The 14,022-nt window shown below is 44.6% G+C and overlaps 1 protein-coding gene across 4 annotated transcripts in view; it reads right to left on the reverse strand.

The window, feature by feature from the left end:
- Positions 1-14,022, reverse strand: part of IP6K2 (inositol hexakisphosphate kinase 2) — a 28,564-nt gene that overhangs the window by 5,452 nt on the left and 9,090 nt on the right. For 3 of the 4 annotated variants that reach the window (XM_004368503.2, XM_023726685.1, XM_023726683.1), the window contains one exon: positions 1,858-2,185. In XM_004368503.2, the coding sequence (XP_004368560.1) occupies positions 1,858-2,059 (202 nt within the window). In that variant the 5' untranslated portion in view covers positions 2,060-2,185. Of the gene's footprint in view, positions 1-5; positions 959-1,857; positions 2,186-14,022 lie in introns of those variants that run through there. The other variant, XM_023726692.1, reaches the window with a different exon arrangement.

A 14,022-nucleotide genomic window follows, 5' to 3' on the forward strand; every position in this document is an offset into this window, starting at 1 on the left:
CTTACCCTGTTCCTTAGTCTCTCTGTTGCCAGAGGCCCCAAACTCATCTGCAAACCTAACAAACATCAAAACAGCTAGAAAAGATGACACCATACAAGACAAGCAATTAGGGAGCAAACATGGCTTAGAGTCTTCCTCTCTGATGCACTCAACAAGGCAAGAGCCAAAGAATTACAAGACACATTTTTCCATCGTTGAAAATGTTTATTAATTTTTGTGGAACTCTTCTAATCCTGAGAGAGACGTAAAACATTTGCTCTTTATATCTTGCAGAAATTTTTAATTCCCTAAAGAGAAATACCAACAGCCTCAAGGCTTACTTCGAAGAAGAGCTGAAGTCCCTGGGGGACACAGATTTGCCTGGCGGGTAGGGGTGGTAAGAAGCATCCAAGGGTAAGGGAAGACTGTGCAAGCAAAGCAAAATAAATGGGTAAACAAAACAAACCACACAGCACAACAGATATCCTAGAAAGGCTTCCCACAGCACCCCCACGTGGGCAGGCGGGTGCCCCACGCCTTCAGTCCTTCTCAAACATGTCACTTTATTGGTCTTTGTAGTCTCAAGTCACAAAAAATGAACAGAAGGAAGATGGGGTTGGGCAGGGAGCACAGACGCGTGGTGGCCTCGAAAGCAGCTCTCCCCCTGGAGTCTCTAGAACCTGCTAGGTGTAATTAAACAGTCTTTGAGGGGGGCTGTCAGGTGGGAGCATTTCAGCAGGTGCCGACGAGCAAGCCTTACAACCGATTAGCTGAACGCCTTTCCTCCCAGGCCTCTCTGCCCGGGATCACTCAATCTGCTCAGTCCTTGCTGCCTGCCTGCTCCTGCAGGGGAATGCGTTCTCTCAGAGAGACGACACTTCTGAGGTGACCCCCCAGCTCTGGGTGCAGAAGAGCCGGGGTGGGGAATTCAGGGGACCACACTTCCCTGTGGCCACGGGGAAAAGAACCAAGGGAAAAAAGGGGGCAGGGGTGGCCAGCTAACAAGGGGCCTTTGGCTTTGTCCTGGAAAAAATAACAGAGAAGGACCAAGTGAGGGCCCCCAACTCCCCCACCCCCACCAAAAACACATATACATATTTAGATTACAAAGAGAGGCGCACCCAGTACATTCTGGCTTTAAAAAACATTTAACAGTCCCAGAAGAACCTAGTTGTGCCAGAGTCTTTTGTACAACCGGGCAATGCAAATTTAAAATTAATTTCCTTAATGGGCTCTTCCTTGATTTACAAAGGATCTGACCCCCACCCCCAGGGAAGGCCGCACCATGCCGGTGGCTGCTGATGTCCCCCGAAAAATGAATGCATTGTAAAAAGGAAGAAAAAGCCACCATATGTGAATCAAAGGGGTTCTTCAGATAGCAACTGCAGGGACATTCCGTAACAGCAAAGGGCTTCAGCTAATCAGCACAGGCCTCCCACTCCTGCATTCCATCTGACTCAATCAACCCCGCTCCCAGCCTACCTAATCACCCCGGCTTCTGAGTTCCTGGAGGAGAAGACCCAGGCGGCAAGTATTCTGGGTAAAACCCTCCCAAAGTCTTCTCCCGCTGTTCCCCCGAGGGGAGACTATGGCTTCTGGCATCAAGAGACACCTGAACATAAAACACTTCCACCAAAATAAACTCAAAACAAATCCACAAAACAAAACAGAATTGAGCAATCTTACCAGGGCTTGAAAACTGAGGGTGTGAGGTGCTGGGCTGAGGGCCAAGGGGAGGAGGACGAGGGAAAACAGTGAGTGGGAGGGAATGAGGGTTCCCGGAAAGGCGGCATAGACCTTCAACGGCCGCCACCCCTGGCGTCTCCTCCACCCGGCGCTGGCATCCCCTGGCATCCCCTACGGGCGCTGGGGGCTCACCTTTGTACTGGGGAGTGAATTTGCGCATCTCGGCTGGGAGGGTCTCGTAGAACTGGTGCTCCCTCGGGACCAGGGGCTTGCAGAGGGTCGTCTCGTTGAAGCGGAGCACGCACGAGTGCCCCCCGACCTGGTGGACAAAGGGCTCCAGCAGGATGCCCTTGGTGCGGGACTCCACGTCCATGGCCCTGAAGGCTGGGCTCATCCTCCGGGCGCGGGCAGCGGAGAGACGGGGGAGGCAGCGGGGTCCAGCGGCCAGCGCGTCCTCCGTCTGTCCACGCGTCCCCCTCTGTCCGGCCTCAGCTCCTCAGCTTACAAGGGCCAGGACACTCTGCCAGAAGCAAACACAGCGACACAGGGGTTGGAAGGGGCCTGGGAACCGCCTTAGAGCTGCTCGCCTCCTCCAGCTGCTGAAAGGCAAACAGCCTGAGCTCTAGACGGGCGGGAACCCCACCCCGCCTCACCTCCTCCAGCAGAAAGACAAACACGCGGGGTGGGGCTGTCGCCGACAGGCAGGGCCAGGGCTCCAGGGGCACCCAAATGGCCAGCGCCTCCCACGACAGCATAAGAAAGCCACCACAGCAGGGAAAACGCGAAGCCAAACTATTACTTGGATTATATCTTGCCATTTTCTAACAGACTGTTCACCTTAAAGTGATGATGCCCAGGTCTCTGTTATGTTTTTATAAAGTGCACTTAAACACTGGAAAAACCTGCCTAGGCACCATTTACTAAGATTGGCTCACCAAGGTGTCTACACACATTGTCTCTGCCCAAGGCCAAAGACAAGCTCCATTAACCCTATTAGCAGTGGAGCTTGGGCCCAGCTTTAATGATTAACATCTGCATCTAAAAACAACTGATCAAGGCTGGCTAACTCGTTTACAAAGATACATAGAGTGTCTGGGGTCTTAAAAGCCTGTGAGCACCCATCTAAAATACTCCACTGGTCTCACCCCTTCAGGAGCAAGCAAGAATGAAGAGAACCAGATACAAGGAAAAGATTAGTCCAAAGGGCTTATGAACCACAGCTACCAAGGCCTCCACCAGACTGAGTCCAGTACAGCCAGATGGTGCCCAGCTACCACCACTGACTGCTCTGGCCAGGATCAGAACAGAGGGTTCTGGACAGAGCTGGAGAAGGATGTAGAACAATATTCTAACATACACAAAAAAAGACCAGATTTACTGGCCTGACAGAGACTGGAGAAACCCCGAGGGTACGGCCCCCAGACACCCTTTTAGCTCAGTAGTGAAGTCACTCCTGAGGTTCACCATTCAGCTGGGGATTGGACAGCCCCATAAAACAAAACGGGACTAATGAGGCACAGCAGCCCAGGGACAAGGACTAGATGGCAGGAGGGGAGAGGAAAGCTGGTGACAGGGAACCCGAGGTTAAGTAAGGACAGTGCTGACATGTCGGGTTGTTAACCATTGTCATAGGGCAATATGTGTACTGTTTACTGAGAAACTATTCTGTTCTGTAAACCTTCATCTAAAGTACAAAAAAAAAGAATTATCTATGTGAGATAAATTGACAACAGCAACTCAAAAGGTTTGATGGGAAGCCTAGGGGGCAGTGGTGATGGAATAATTTGGAAAAGGACAGTGAGAATAGCAGCACAACTGGAAGAACGTAATCGATGTCACTGAATTCTACATGTAAAATTTTTGAAATGGTGTATCTTTGGCTATGTATATTTTCACCAAAAAAGGAAAAAGGTCCTCCAAGGTCGAGAAGGGAGAGTGTTGACATGTCGTGGGGTTGTTAACCAATGTCATAAAACAATATGCATACTGACTGTGTAGTGAGAAACTATTTATTCTGTAAACCTTCACCTGAAGTATAATAAAAAACAAATAAGATAAAATAAAAAGATACATAGTGTTCTAGATCACAGACTACTTTTATCGGTTCTATCCTGACCCCACCAAAAGCTGGGGCACATCTTCAAAACCAAAGCTGGACTCCTGGGGTGATTAGTGCTATCACCCATTATGAGGCCCCGGACCTGGAGCCACACAATGGATCTTAGCAAACCACACCTGTGCTTGTACCTCTTTTAACCGTTTCAGGGCATGTCAAGCTGTGTTCTGTCACAGGAAAACAGGAAAGAACAGGCTACAAGTTTCTATTAGCACTCCTACAGAGCTCACCACCACCTGTCAGTTTGTCATATTGTGGTAGCTTGTGTGTTGCTATGATGCTGGAAGCTAGGCCACCAGTATTTCAAATACCAGGAGGGTCACCCATAGTGGACAAGTTTCAGCGATGCTTCCAGACTAAGGCTAGGAAGAAAGGCCTGGTGATCTGCTTCCAAAAATTAGCCAATGAAAACTCTATGGACCACAACAGAATACTGTCCAGTATAGTGCTGGAAGATAAGCCCCCTAGGTTGGAAGGCAGTCAAAATACACAGTGGCCACAACAATGGACTCGAGCATACCAACAATTGTGAAGATGATGCAGGACTGGACTATGTTTTGTTCTGCTGTACATGGGGTCACCACAACTCGAAGCCAACTCGACAGCAGCTGACAACAACAGGGCTTAAACTACATTTTAACTCCTTCAGTTCCCAGGACACCATGTGAGATGGTGGTGGTGAGGACCAGTCTGTTGAAGATGAGTCCTCTGCCCTCTAACGTGGGTAAAGCTCCTATTACATGCCACGCTTGTTACAGGAACTGATCTCATTTGATCCTAATAGTACTTTCTATGAGGTAGACACTACTCTCCCTGTTGCAAATGATGAAGCCAAGATTCAGGGAAGTGAAGAAACTCATCCAAGGCCATAGATACTAAGCCACTGGCGTTCAAGTTAACCCCAGTCTGTTGGATGCCAAACCCCCTCCACAGGGCCCCAGGGTCTCTGTCACCTCTGCCTTGATACAGCATTCCTGCTATGCACATAGGACAGTTAGCTTATCCTATGAAAGTGCTTTCACCCTGTATTTATATTTTCCTATTTATAAAGTAGCCTCTTCAAAGGGTTTAAACTAGTGTTAATCTATTCTTTTCAGAGAGAACCTGATTCTAGGCCTCCATTTGACTCAAGGATTAGGAATCAATAAGTTTTCCTACATACAAAGAGCAGAGAAGCAAAGGTCCTGGCATCCGGCACTGCCTTCTCATCACCCCAGACAGAGGCATGTGCTGAGAAGAGTCCCAAGACACAACACAGGCAATCGGCTCCTTAGTACATTCCAGCCATTCTGTACTCTCTCCAGAAGGTGGAGCTCCGAGATGCCTGGCCACACAAGCCCCTTCTGTAGGGCTACAAAGACCAGTTCATACAAGTCTACTGAAAAGACCTCTTGAGTAAGAGCAATACCAGAGGAAAGCTACTAATTCATGGTCTGCCTGCCAGTATACCAAAGCATGAATCAGGTACAACCATTAAACTGTGAAAGAAGGCACAAGATGCTCCTCCCGGACCAGGTTTTAGATACACACATTCCAAAGCATTCATAAAGGTGTAAAACTGCTTTTGCTATCAGAGCAATGCTAAAAACAATGCAAATCTCATGTGATCCTCATGATACTTTCTATGAGGTAGACACTACTTTCCCTGTTGGAACTTGCTCAAGATTCCTTAAACGTACTCAGTCAAGTAGAAAAACATCTCTCTCCAGGCATCTCTTTTACTCATCCCTACCTCCAATGAAAAATTTAAAACAAAACAAAAACTGGTCCTTCATGTCTAAGTGGCAGCTCTCCCAGGTCTCCAGCGTGTTCATTAGCTGCTGGGCATGTGGTGGGCACCTTGCCACCCTCCTACCCAGCACCCAACCATGGCAGTCTGAAGGATGTTACTCCCTGGGGAAGAAGAATCATCTTGGGTATGAGGGTAGCACAAATAAGGCTTACTCTTGACTGAGCCAAGTCTGATGGCCGAGAAACTCCCAAACGTGAGGAGGAATTAGGGAGACAATTGATGAGCCTGCAGTCAGGTGGAGTGGGCAAGATGAGTCAGATTTTAGTCCCAGTTCTGCCACTCAATTGCTTGGAGAAAGACTCCAAGTCCCTGGCTCCCTTTGGGTTTCAGTTTCTGGACTGTAAAATGGGGGAGAAAGGCTTGGAGTAGCTCCTTACTCTGTGGGTTATTGAGTAACCAAATTAGTGAGTGGTAATCAGTACGTTTTTTTAATCAAATGGTAGAAAATAAAAAATATCAATGCATTGCACATAGTGGGGGAAAAAAAAAGTTGCCATCAAGTCGATTCCAACTCATAGCAACCCTACAGGACAGAGCAGAACTGCCCCAATAGGGTTTCCAAGGAGCAGCTGGTGGATTCAAACTGCCTACCTTTTGGTTAGCAGCTATAGCTCTTAACTACTGCACCACCAAGGCTCCGCATATAGCAAGGTAAGTCCTATTTTGTGATCCTTTTGTTTCAGTTATGTTCAATCTCTCCATATGAACTCTCAATATGGCTTCACTGTACTACAACATACTTCTCACTTTTGGGGTTGCACATAAAGATGTGTAAAGTTTCTATTCTAGGGTCCTTTACAGGCACCATCCCTACAGGAAAATGAAGCACCAACTTACCAAGGATTACGCAGATCACCTTCCTCCTCAGGTGCCTCAGCTAGACCAGTAGAAAGAAAAGCCTGGCCCCAAGACAACTGCTATCCCTGTTCCACCTGCTACTCTCTGTTCCACACGTGGCTTTAACAGTGGGCTTTCTTACTGGTTTTTAAACACGAGCAGATCCCGGTTTTCCAGGGATCCTGGAGTATTAACAAATACTACAGAGCCAATGCAATGTGCTGACCCTATACCTAGGGAGACAGGCAAAAACCACAAAATAATGACTTCAGATTTACCATCTATTTTAGCTTTCCACTTTGCCTAACATTTGTCCATGAAACTATGAGCAGGTATGGAACACAACTTATGTAGACGATCTGTCCCACAACATAGCTTTTGCGTACAGTCCACCCCTCAAATTCATCTAATTGGTTTAAGGATTTGCTGGAAACAATGTCTTAAATGTTCTTAAGCACTGCAAATAAAACAGCTATGACTCATGACTGTTCCTGGGCCCTTAGCTCAGTCAGGTCATCGAGAATTTAGGTACTTAATGAAGTACAAATCGGATCCCCTGGGGCCCACTTACTCTGCCTCAAAAAAGCCCCCGAGTCAGGCAGTCACAGGGGATGGCTTGAGGCACACTAGCCTGAAAGTGGAAAAACCACCCTCACCACCTACATCTCCTCCCCAGGAAGCCGAGAGCTACCCCGACGTCTGCGCCTGGCATCTGCACACAGCTATACACGCCACCCACCATCACAGCACCAGGGTCAGCCACCACGTTGCCAGACACCAGGCTGCCAGCACTCCTGTGGCTTCCACAACTCTGAAGCACACCTTCCTCTGCGGTGGCAAGGACCACACACATTTCTGTCCAGGACGCTCTCCTGCCAGCACTGCCAGTCAGGAAAGTGGCCACTAGACACCTCTGGCTTAGGGAGGCACAAACACATGCGGTCTGTTCTAATTTTGGGCACCACAGTGGCTCTCACCAACCAGCAAAAGATTAAAAATGATGTGTACAAAAAGTCCCAATTTGGAAACAAATTAAATGTCCAAATATGGGGAAAAGGGTAAATAAAATATGGTACCTCTAGCTGGTGAATCGGAAGTTGAAATTAAAGAAAAAAGTTAAAACATTTACAATAGCATCAGCAATATTAAATACTTAGGGACAAATTTGGCAAAAAACGTGCAAGACCTGAAATTGAAAACTACAAAACATTGTTGAGAAAAATTAAAGATCTAAGTAAATGTAGCCATATACTGTGTTCAAGGATCAGAAGACTCAATTTTGTTAACATGTTAATTCTCCCCAAATTGATCTATAGATTCAATGCAATCCCAATGAAAATGCCAGCAGACTTTTTTGGTAGAAACTGACAAGGTGATTCCAAAAATTACCTAGAAATGCAAAGGACCTATTAGAATAACCAACACGATTTTTAAAAGAAGAACAAATCTGGAGGAGGTACCCTACTGATTTCAAGACTTATCATAATGCTCCATAATCAGAACAGTACACTATTGGCATGAGAATAAGCATACAGATCAATGAAGCAGAACAGAGTCCAGAAATAGATCCATACCTATCCAACCAATTAAGTTTCAAAGAAAGCACTGTAGTGGGTTGAATTAACCAAACCCATTGCCATGGAGTCAATTCTAACTCACAGCGACTCTATACGACAGAGAAGAACTGCCCCACAGGATTTCCAAGGCTGTAATCTTTACGGAAGCAGAGCCACATCTTTCTCCCAAGGGGTGGCCACTGATCTCTTGGTTAGCAGCTGAGCAGTTCACCACTGTGCCACTAAGGCTTCTTCGTGGGTTGAATAGTGTCCCAAAAATTCATGTCCACCTAGAACCTCAGAATGTGACTTTATTTGGAATAAACGTCTTTACAGATGTAATTAGTTAAGGAATGTGAGATGAAATCATCCTGGATTTAGTGTGGGTCCTAAATCCAATGAATGGTGTCCCTTTAAGAAGAGAGGACCCAGAGAAAGACACACAGAGAAGGCCAATATATGAAGATGGAGGCAGAGATTAGAGTTACGCTGTCACGAACCAAGGAATGCCAGGGGCCACCAGAAGCCGAAAGAGACACGGAAGGATTCTCCTCTAGAGTCTGCAGAGAGAGCATGGCCTTGCTGACACCTTGATTTCACACTTCTAGCCTCCAGAACTGTGAGAGAATGTCTGCTGTTTTAAGCCATCCAGTTTGTGACAATTTGTTATGGCAGCCCTAGGAAACTACTAGAGGCACCAGGGCAATTCAATGGAGAAACGTTAATATTTTTAAGCAAATGTGTTAGAACAACTGGATATTCATACGCAAAAAAATGAATGCTGACTCTCACCTCACACCCTATACAAAAAGTAACTGGAAATGTAAGACCTAAATAATAAGAGCTCAAACTATAAAACTTCTAGAACAGGAGAAAAATTTTGTAACCTTAATTTAGGCAAACATTTCTTAGGACACAAAAAATACAAACTCTAAAATAAATTGATACAATGGACTTCATCAAAATTCATTAAAAAAAAAAAAAGACTATTGCTCTTCAAAAGAAAATGAAAAGGTAAGCCACAGACTGAAAGAAAATATTTGCAAAACATATTTTGAGAAAGGACTTGTACCTGGACTATATAAAGAATTCTTCAACTCAGTAATAAGACAAACAATCCACTAACAAAACGGGAAAAAATCTGAAAAGACACTCTACCAAAGCAGATATCTGAATGGCCATGAGAAGCACATAAAAAGACTCTCAACTTCATCAGTCAGTCCCCTGTTGCTGCTGAATCAATTCTGACTCATAGTGACCCTACAAGATAGAGTGGAACTGCTCCAAAGGGCTTCCAAGGCTGTAATCTTTAAGAAGCAGAGTGCCACATCTTTCTCCCGCAGAGTGTCTAGTGGGTTCGAACTGCCGACCTTTTGGTCAGCAGCTGAGTGCTTAGCCACCAGGGCTCCTTTCATTAATCACTAGGGAAATACAAATTAAAACCGCTTAAAATACCTAGACACTCACCAAACCCACTGCCATGGAGTTAATTCCGACTCATGGTGACTCTGTGTGTTACAGAGTAGTAAAGTTTTCTTGGCTGTAATCTTTATGGAAGCAGACTGCCAGGCCTTTCTTTTGCAGTGCCGCTGGGTGGGTTCGAACCACTAACCTTTAGGTTAGTAGTCGAGTGAAGACAGTTTGCTCCACCCAGGAACCTTAGACACTCACCAGTATGAAGCAACTGAACTCTCATCCACTGCTGGTAGAATTGGAAAAAAAAAAAGTACAGCCACTTTGAGACAGTTTGGCACAGTTTCTTAAAAAGTTAAACATACACTTACTATATGACCCAGCAATCCTACTCCTATGTATCTACCTAAGTACATGAAGATGTATGTCCAAAGATGTGTACATGAATATTCATAGCAGCATTATTCACAAGAGCCAAAAGGTGGAAACAACCCAAATGTCCATCAACTGAGTGAATAGATAAACAAATTATGGTATATCCATACAATGGAATATTATTCAGCAATAAAAAGGAATGTACTGATACATGTGATAACAGAGATTAATCCGAAAGCATTACGCTAAGTGAAAGAACTCAGTAACAAACTACTACACACTGTATGATTCCACTTACATAAAATTCTAGAAAAGGAAAAACTACAGTGGCAGAAAGCAGGTAAGTAGTTGTCAGGATGCAGAAGTAGGGGGACAGGATTGACTGCCAAGTGGCATTAAGAACTTTATCAGGTGACAGAAATGTCCTATGTTGCGACTGGGATGTGACAGTTACATGACTGTGTACATTTGTCAAAGCTCTTCACATACAAACTTAAAATTGATGAACCACTGTATGTAAATTATACTTCAATAAAAGGATTTTTTTCTTTATACTTTTTAATTTACAAATTTTATTAGTACATATTATTCTAATAATCAGAAAAGTTTATATTTTAAAAGATCATATTAGCTGATAAGTAGCTTGTAAACGCAAACGCGTTGGCTGAAATTTACCTTTCCATCCATTCTAACTGGGCTCATTTGCCTCACATTGAGCATCTTGAGTCACTCATCCCAAGGTCAGCCTAGATGGTCAGTCGCCTTGGTCAAAGTAAGGCCTCTTCCTGACTATAGTGAAGGTACCCTGTGATGGTGCAGACTTTCAGGGGACAGCTATGTTCCCTGATAAATCCATGACACCCACTGCTAATACCAACACATTCTAAAACCATCTGCTCACTTTGAAAGCCTACTTTTTATCAGGTCTCAACACTAGCAGACTTCTATCAGTTGCATGGTTATCTTCTTCCCAATTCTTGTAAAGCCAAAGCAAAAGCATCCTTCGCACACAAATGTGCAGAACAGAACATAAACGTCCAATAAGCTTTTCCTTAAAAACACATTAAGAAAGAAAAATCTACATCAAATCTGTTCCAACCACACTAGCTTCCTTGATATTTCTCAAACGTGCCTTTACAGTTACCTTTTCCTCTGCCTGGTATATACTCTTTTCCCTGGGTGTAACCTTGGTTCATTCTCTTTCAGCTATTTAGGCAAATATTATCTCTTTAATAAGGTCTTACTTGGCCATCCCATCTAAAAATGCTATACCTCCCCATCCACACTCTTTTATGCACCCCTGCTTTTTCTCCTTAGCACTTATCACCATCTAACATCCTGTATGTTTTCTTGTCTTGTTTACTGTCTGTCTTCCCTACCCTACCCCACCACCAGGAAGCAAGCTCTATCAAGTCAGAGATTTCTGACTACTCTCACTGTTCACTGCTGAGTCTCAGGAGTCTAAAAGAGCATCAGCACAGAGTAGGTGCTGTACAGAATGTGCCTCAAATCGCTACTGCATCGTGAGCACCTGCTGCACACAGATCAGCAGAGAATTCAAAAGGCACCCACTGCAGTTATTATCCAAACCTGCGCCAATCACACAGTGAGTACGGTTAATCAAAGTGACGCATGCCACATACTTTACAAAATGCATTCCAGGCACTGGACGGTGTTTGTTTTGCATTTATTATTGTCTCCCTTATCAAGTCTGCATTAAATGGGGAGTGTAAATGAAGGACTCTGCACCACAACACTTACTGGGAACCTGCTGCTGCAGAACATTTTATGTAAACAAAGCCCAAGATCTTAATGTGATGACAACCAACCTCCTGGAAAATTCTCTTATACTAAATTAGACAAGAAAAGACTCGTCACTGAAGAGTAAACTTTAAAAATGTGGCTATGAGAAGATTAAAATCCTATCATATTTTAAAACAAATATACTAACTGTTAAGTGCCATCAAGTCAGTTCTGACTCACAGCAACCCTATGTACAACAGAACGAAACACTGGTCCTGCAATCATCCTCACAATTCCTGCTATGCTTGAGCCCACTGTTGCAGCCACTGTGTCAATCCATCTCGTTGAGGGTCTTCCTCTTTTTCAAGTTGCTAAATTACCACCAAAAGATGAATTATCCTCATGTTTTGCAGGCTAAGCAAAGAAAGGCCATGAGATGGTCTCTGTGTAGAGGCCAGAGGTCTCTTCAGCAATGCTGATGGCCTGCCAGTCCAGCCTTAACCCAGGTGTCTCAGTAAGATGATGAGATGATGCCAAAGGAAAACCATTCCCTCCCACAGCCTGGACTTCCAGTGAAGCTGGGTAACAAATGAGGCACAATCCTAGTAACCAATGAATACACAGAAAGGAGTTTTAACAAAATAAAGCCAGGAAGGAAAGAGAAAAGTTGTCAGTCTTTTGACTCAGAGAGGCTGCCTTGTGGGAGCACTAAGAACAGCAGCTGACCAGATTGACCCATGTGGGCATATGCCATGGAACTAGCACAACCTCAGGAAAATTCCCTCTACTGCTGCATAAATCAAGTTCCAGCAGGACACCTCTTACTCCCCCATCAGGAACGTACTCACCTCCACGTCCAGCAAAAAGAGAGGAGTGAAACAAAAATTTGCTTGTTTCTTTGTTCAACTATATGACGGGCCATTAGGACATAAAAAGTCTGCCTATCAATTTTAGTTTTTAACAATTTAAGAAAACACTTATGATATACTCTTTAAGTAAAAGACTCAAGATACACAATTGTATAATTGCTGCAACTATGTGTGCATATCCAAAGGCCCACAGAGAAAAAGACCGGCAAAAAGTACCAGCTACTCACAGCTGTCATGGCTGCCAGCCCCCTTCCAAGGCCGTGCGGTTTCTGCCTAAGAAACTCGGAAGGTCACATGTGAAAGAAACTTGATAGAGGTGTCCCAAATTTGACAATAAGCCTAAAAATTCCCATGACATATGATCAGCTGTAAAGCTGAAAGAAATTTTTCTAAACTGTCAATAACAGAAAGCAGATGAGGATCAATCACCCTAGAAAAGTGACTGTGTGATCTTTCTTTTCTCTCAACAAAAAAATTATGAAATTGCTGTCATATAAAGAAGTGGTCCAAATGCAACCCAAAAATGTAGGGAAAAAAGTATTGTAGTTGTGGTATTTGTCTTCTTTTTAAAATGTGCGACTTTTTGTGATTTCTTTTTTCAATATACACAAATCTTCACTCTTACCTAATTATATTCTCCTAATTGTGCATCCTTTTTTTAAAATACAGCTCTCACATTATATAGACTTGAGACCCACAAAACTCTGATATGCCATGAAAGAAGCTCTGGTGACACAATGGTTAAGCACTTGGCTGCAAACCAAAAGGTCAGCGGTTTGAACTCACCAGTGGCTCCAAGGGAGAAAAGACATGGCGATCTGCTTCCATGAAGATTATAGCCTAGGAAACCCTAAGGGGCACTTCTACTCTGTCTTATAGGGTCGCTATGAGTCTAATTCCACTTGATGGCACACAACAACAACAGGTGGTAAGATCCTTATTCCCTTCTTTTCAGTTTTCTGAACATTCCCAACCTTCTTGAAATTTTCTCAAACTCTGAGCATATATTACCTTTATAATTGGAAAGGAAAATACTAGGGTGAAAAGTAAGAATTCACTAAGACTGAAATAGGAAAATCAGATGGTCGCCCAGCTCCTGAAAGTTTGAAATCCATCCACAAACAAACACTAATTGAACCCATGCTGCACGCTCAGAGCTCCGTCCACAATGGTGGCCCTGGGCAATGGACCACATCTAAACAAGGAAGGATAACAACCCCACCACATCCCGTCCCTAGGGTATGTACAAGGCACTGGAAGGTCAGAGGAGGTGACTCCTCAACCTTCAGTGACAAGGGGACATGACTGACCGATAAACAAGAGCTCCTATTTTATCAGGCACTTACTCTTCACTCTCACATCAGCCCTCTGGAGTAGATACTATGATTACCCCCTTACAAATGGGCACACTGAGGCACCACGAGGTAACCAAGTTGCCTAGGCCTCATTACAGAAAACAAAAGGTGCCTGAGATGCAAGAGTCACTGCTAAGGATGTTGGAATCATCATCCAAATGAGCTGCAGCTTGGCCAGCTGGGGTGACCACCATGCCACAGCAGGTGCTGGACTGCCAATGCAGGAGAAGTTACCACAGGGACAAGACACAGAACCCCTGCATTGACCTGACACAGATGCCTGGGTTCCAACACTAGGTGT

Source organism: Trichechus manatus, unplaced genomic scaffold (genome assembly GCF_000243295.1).
Source record: "Trichechus manatus latirostris isolate Lorelei unplaced genomic scaffold, TriManLat1.0 scaffold00001, whole genome shotgun sequence".
NCBI classification, from domain to species: domain Eukaryota; kingdom Metazoa; phylum Chordata; class Mammalia; order Sirenia; family Trichechidae; genus Trichechus; species Trichechus manatus.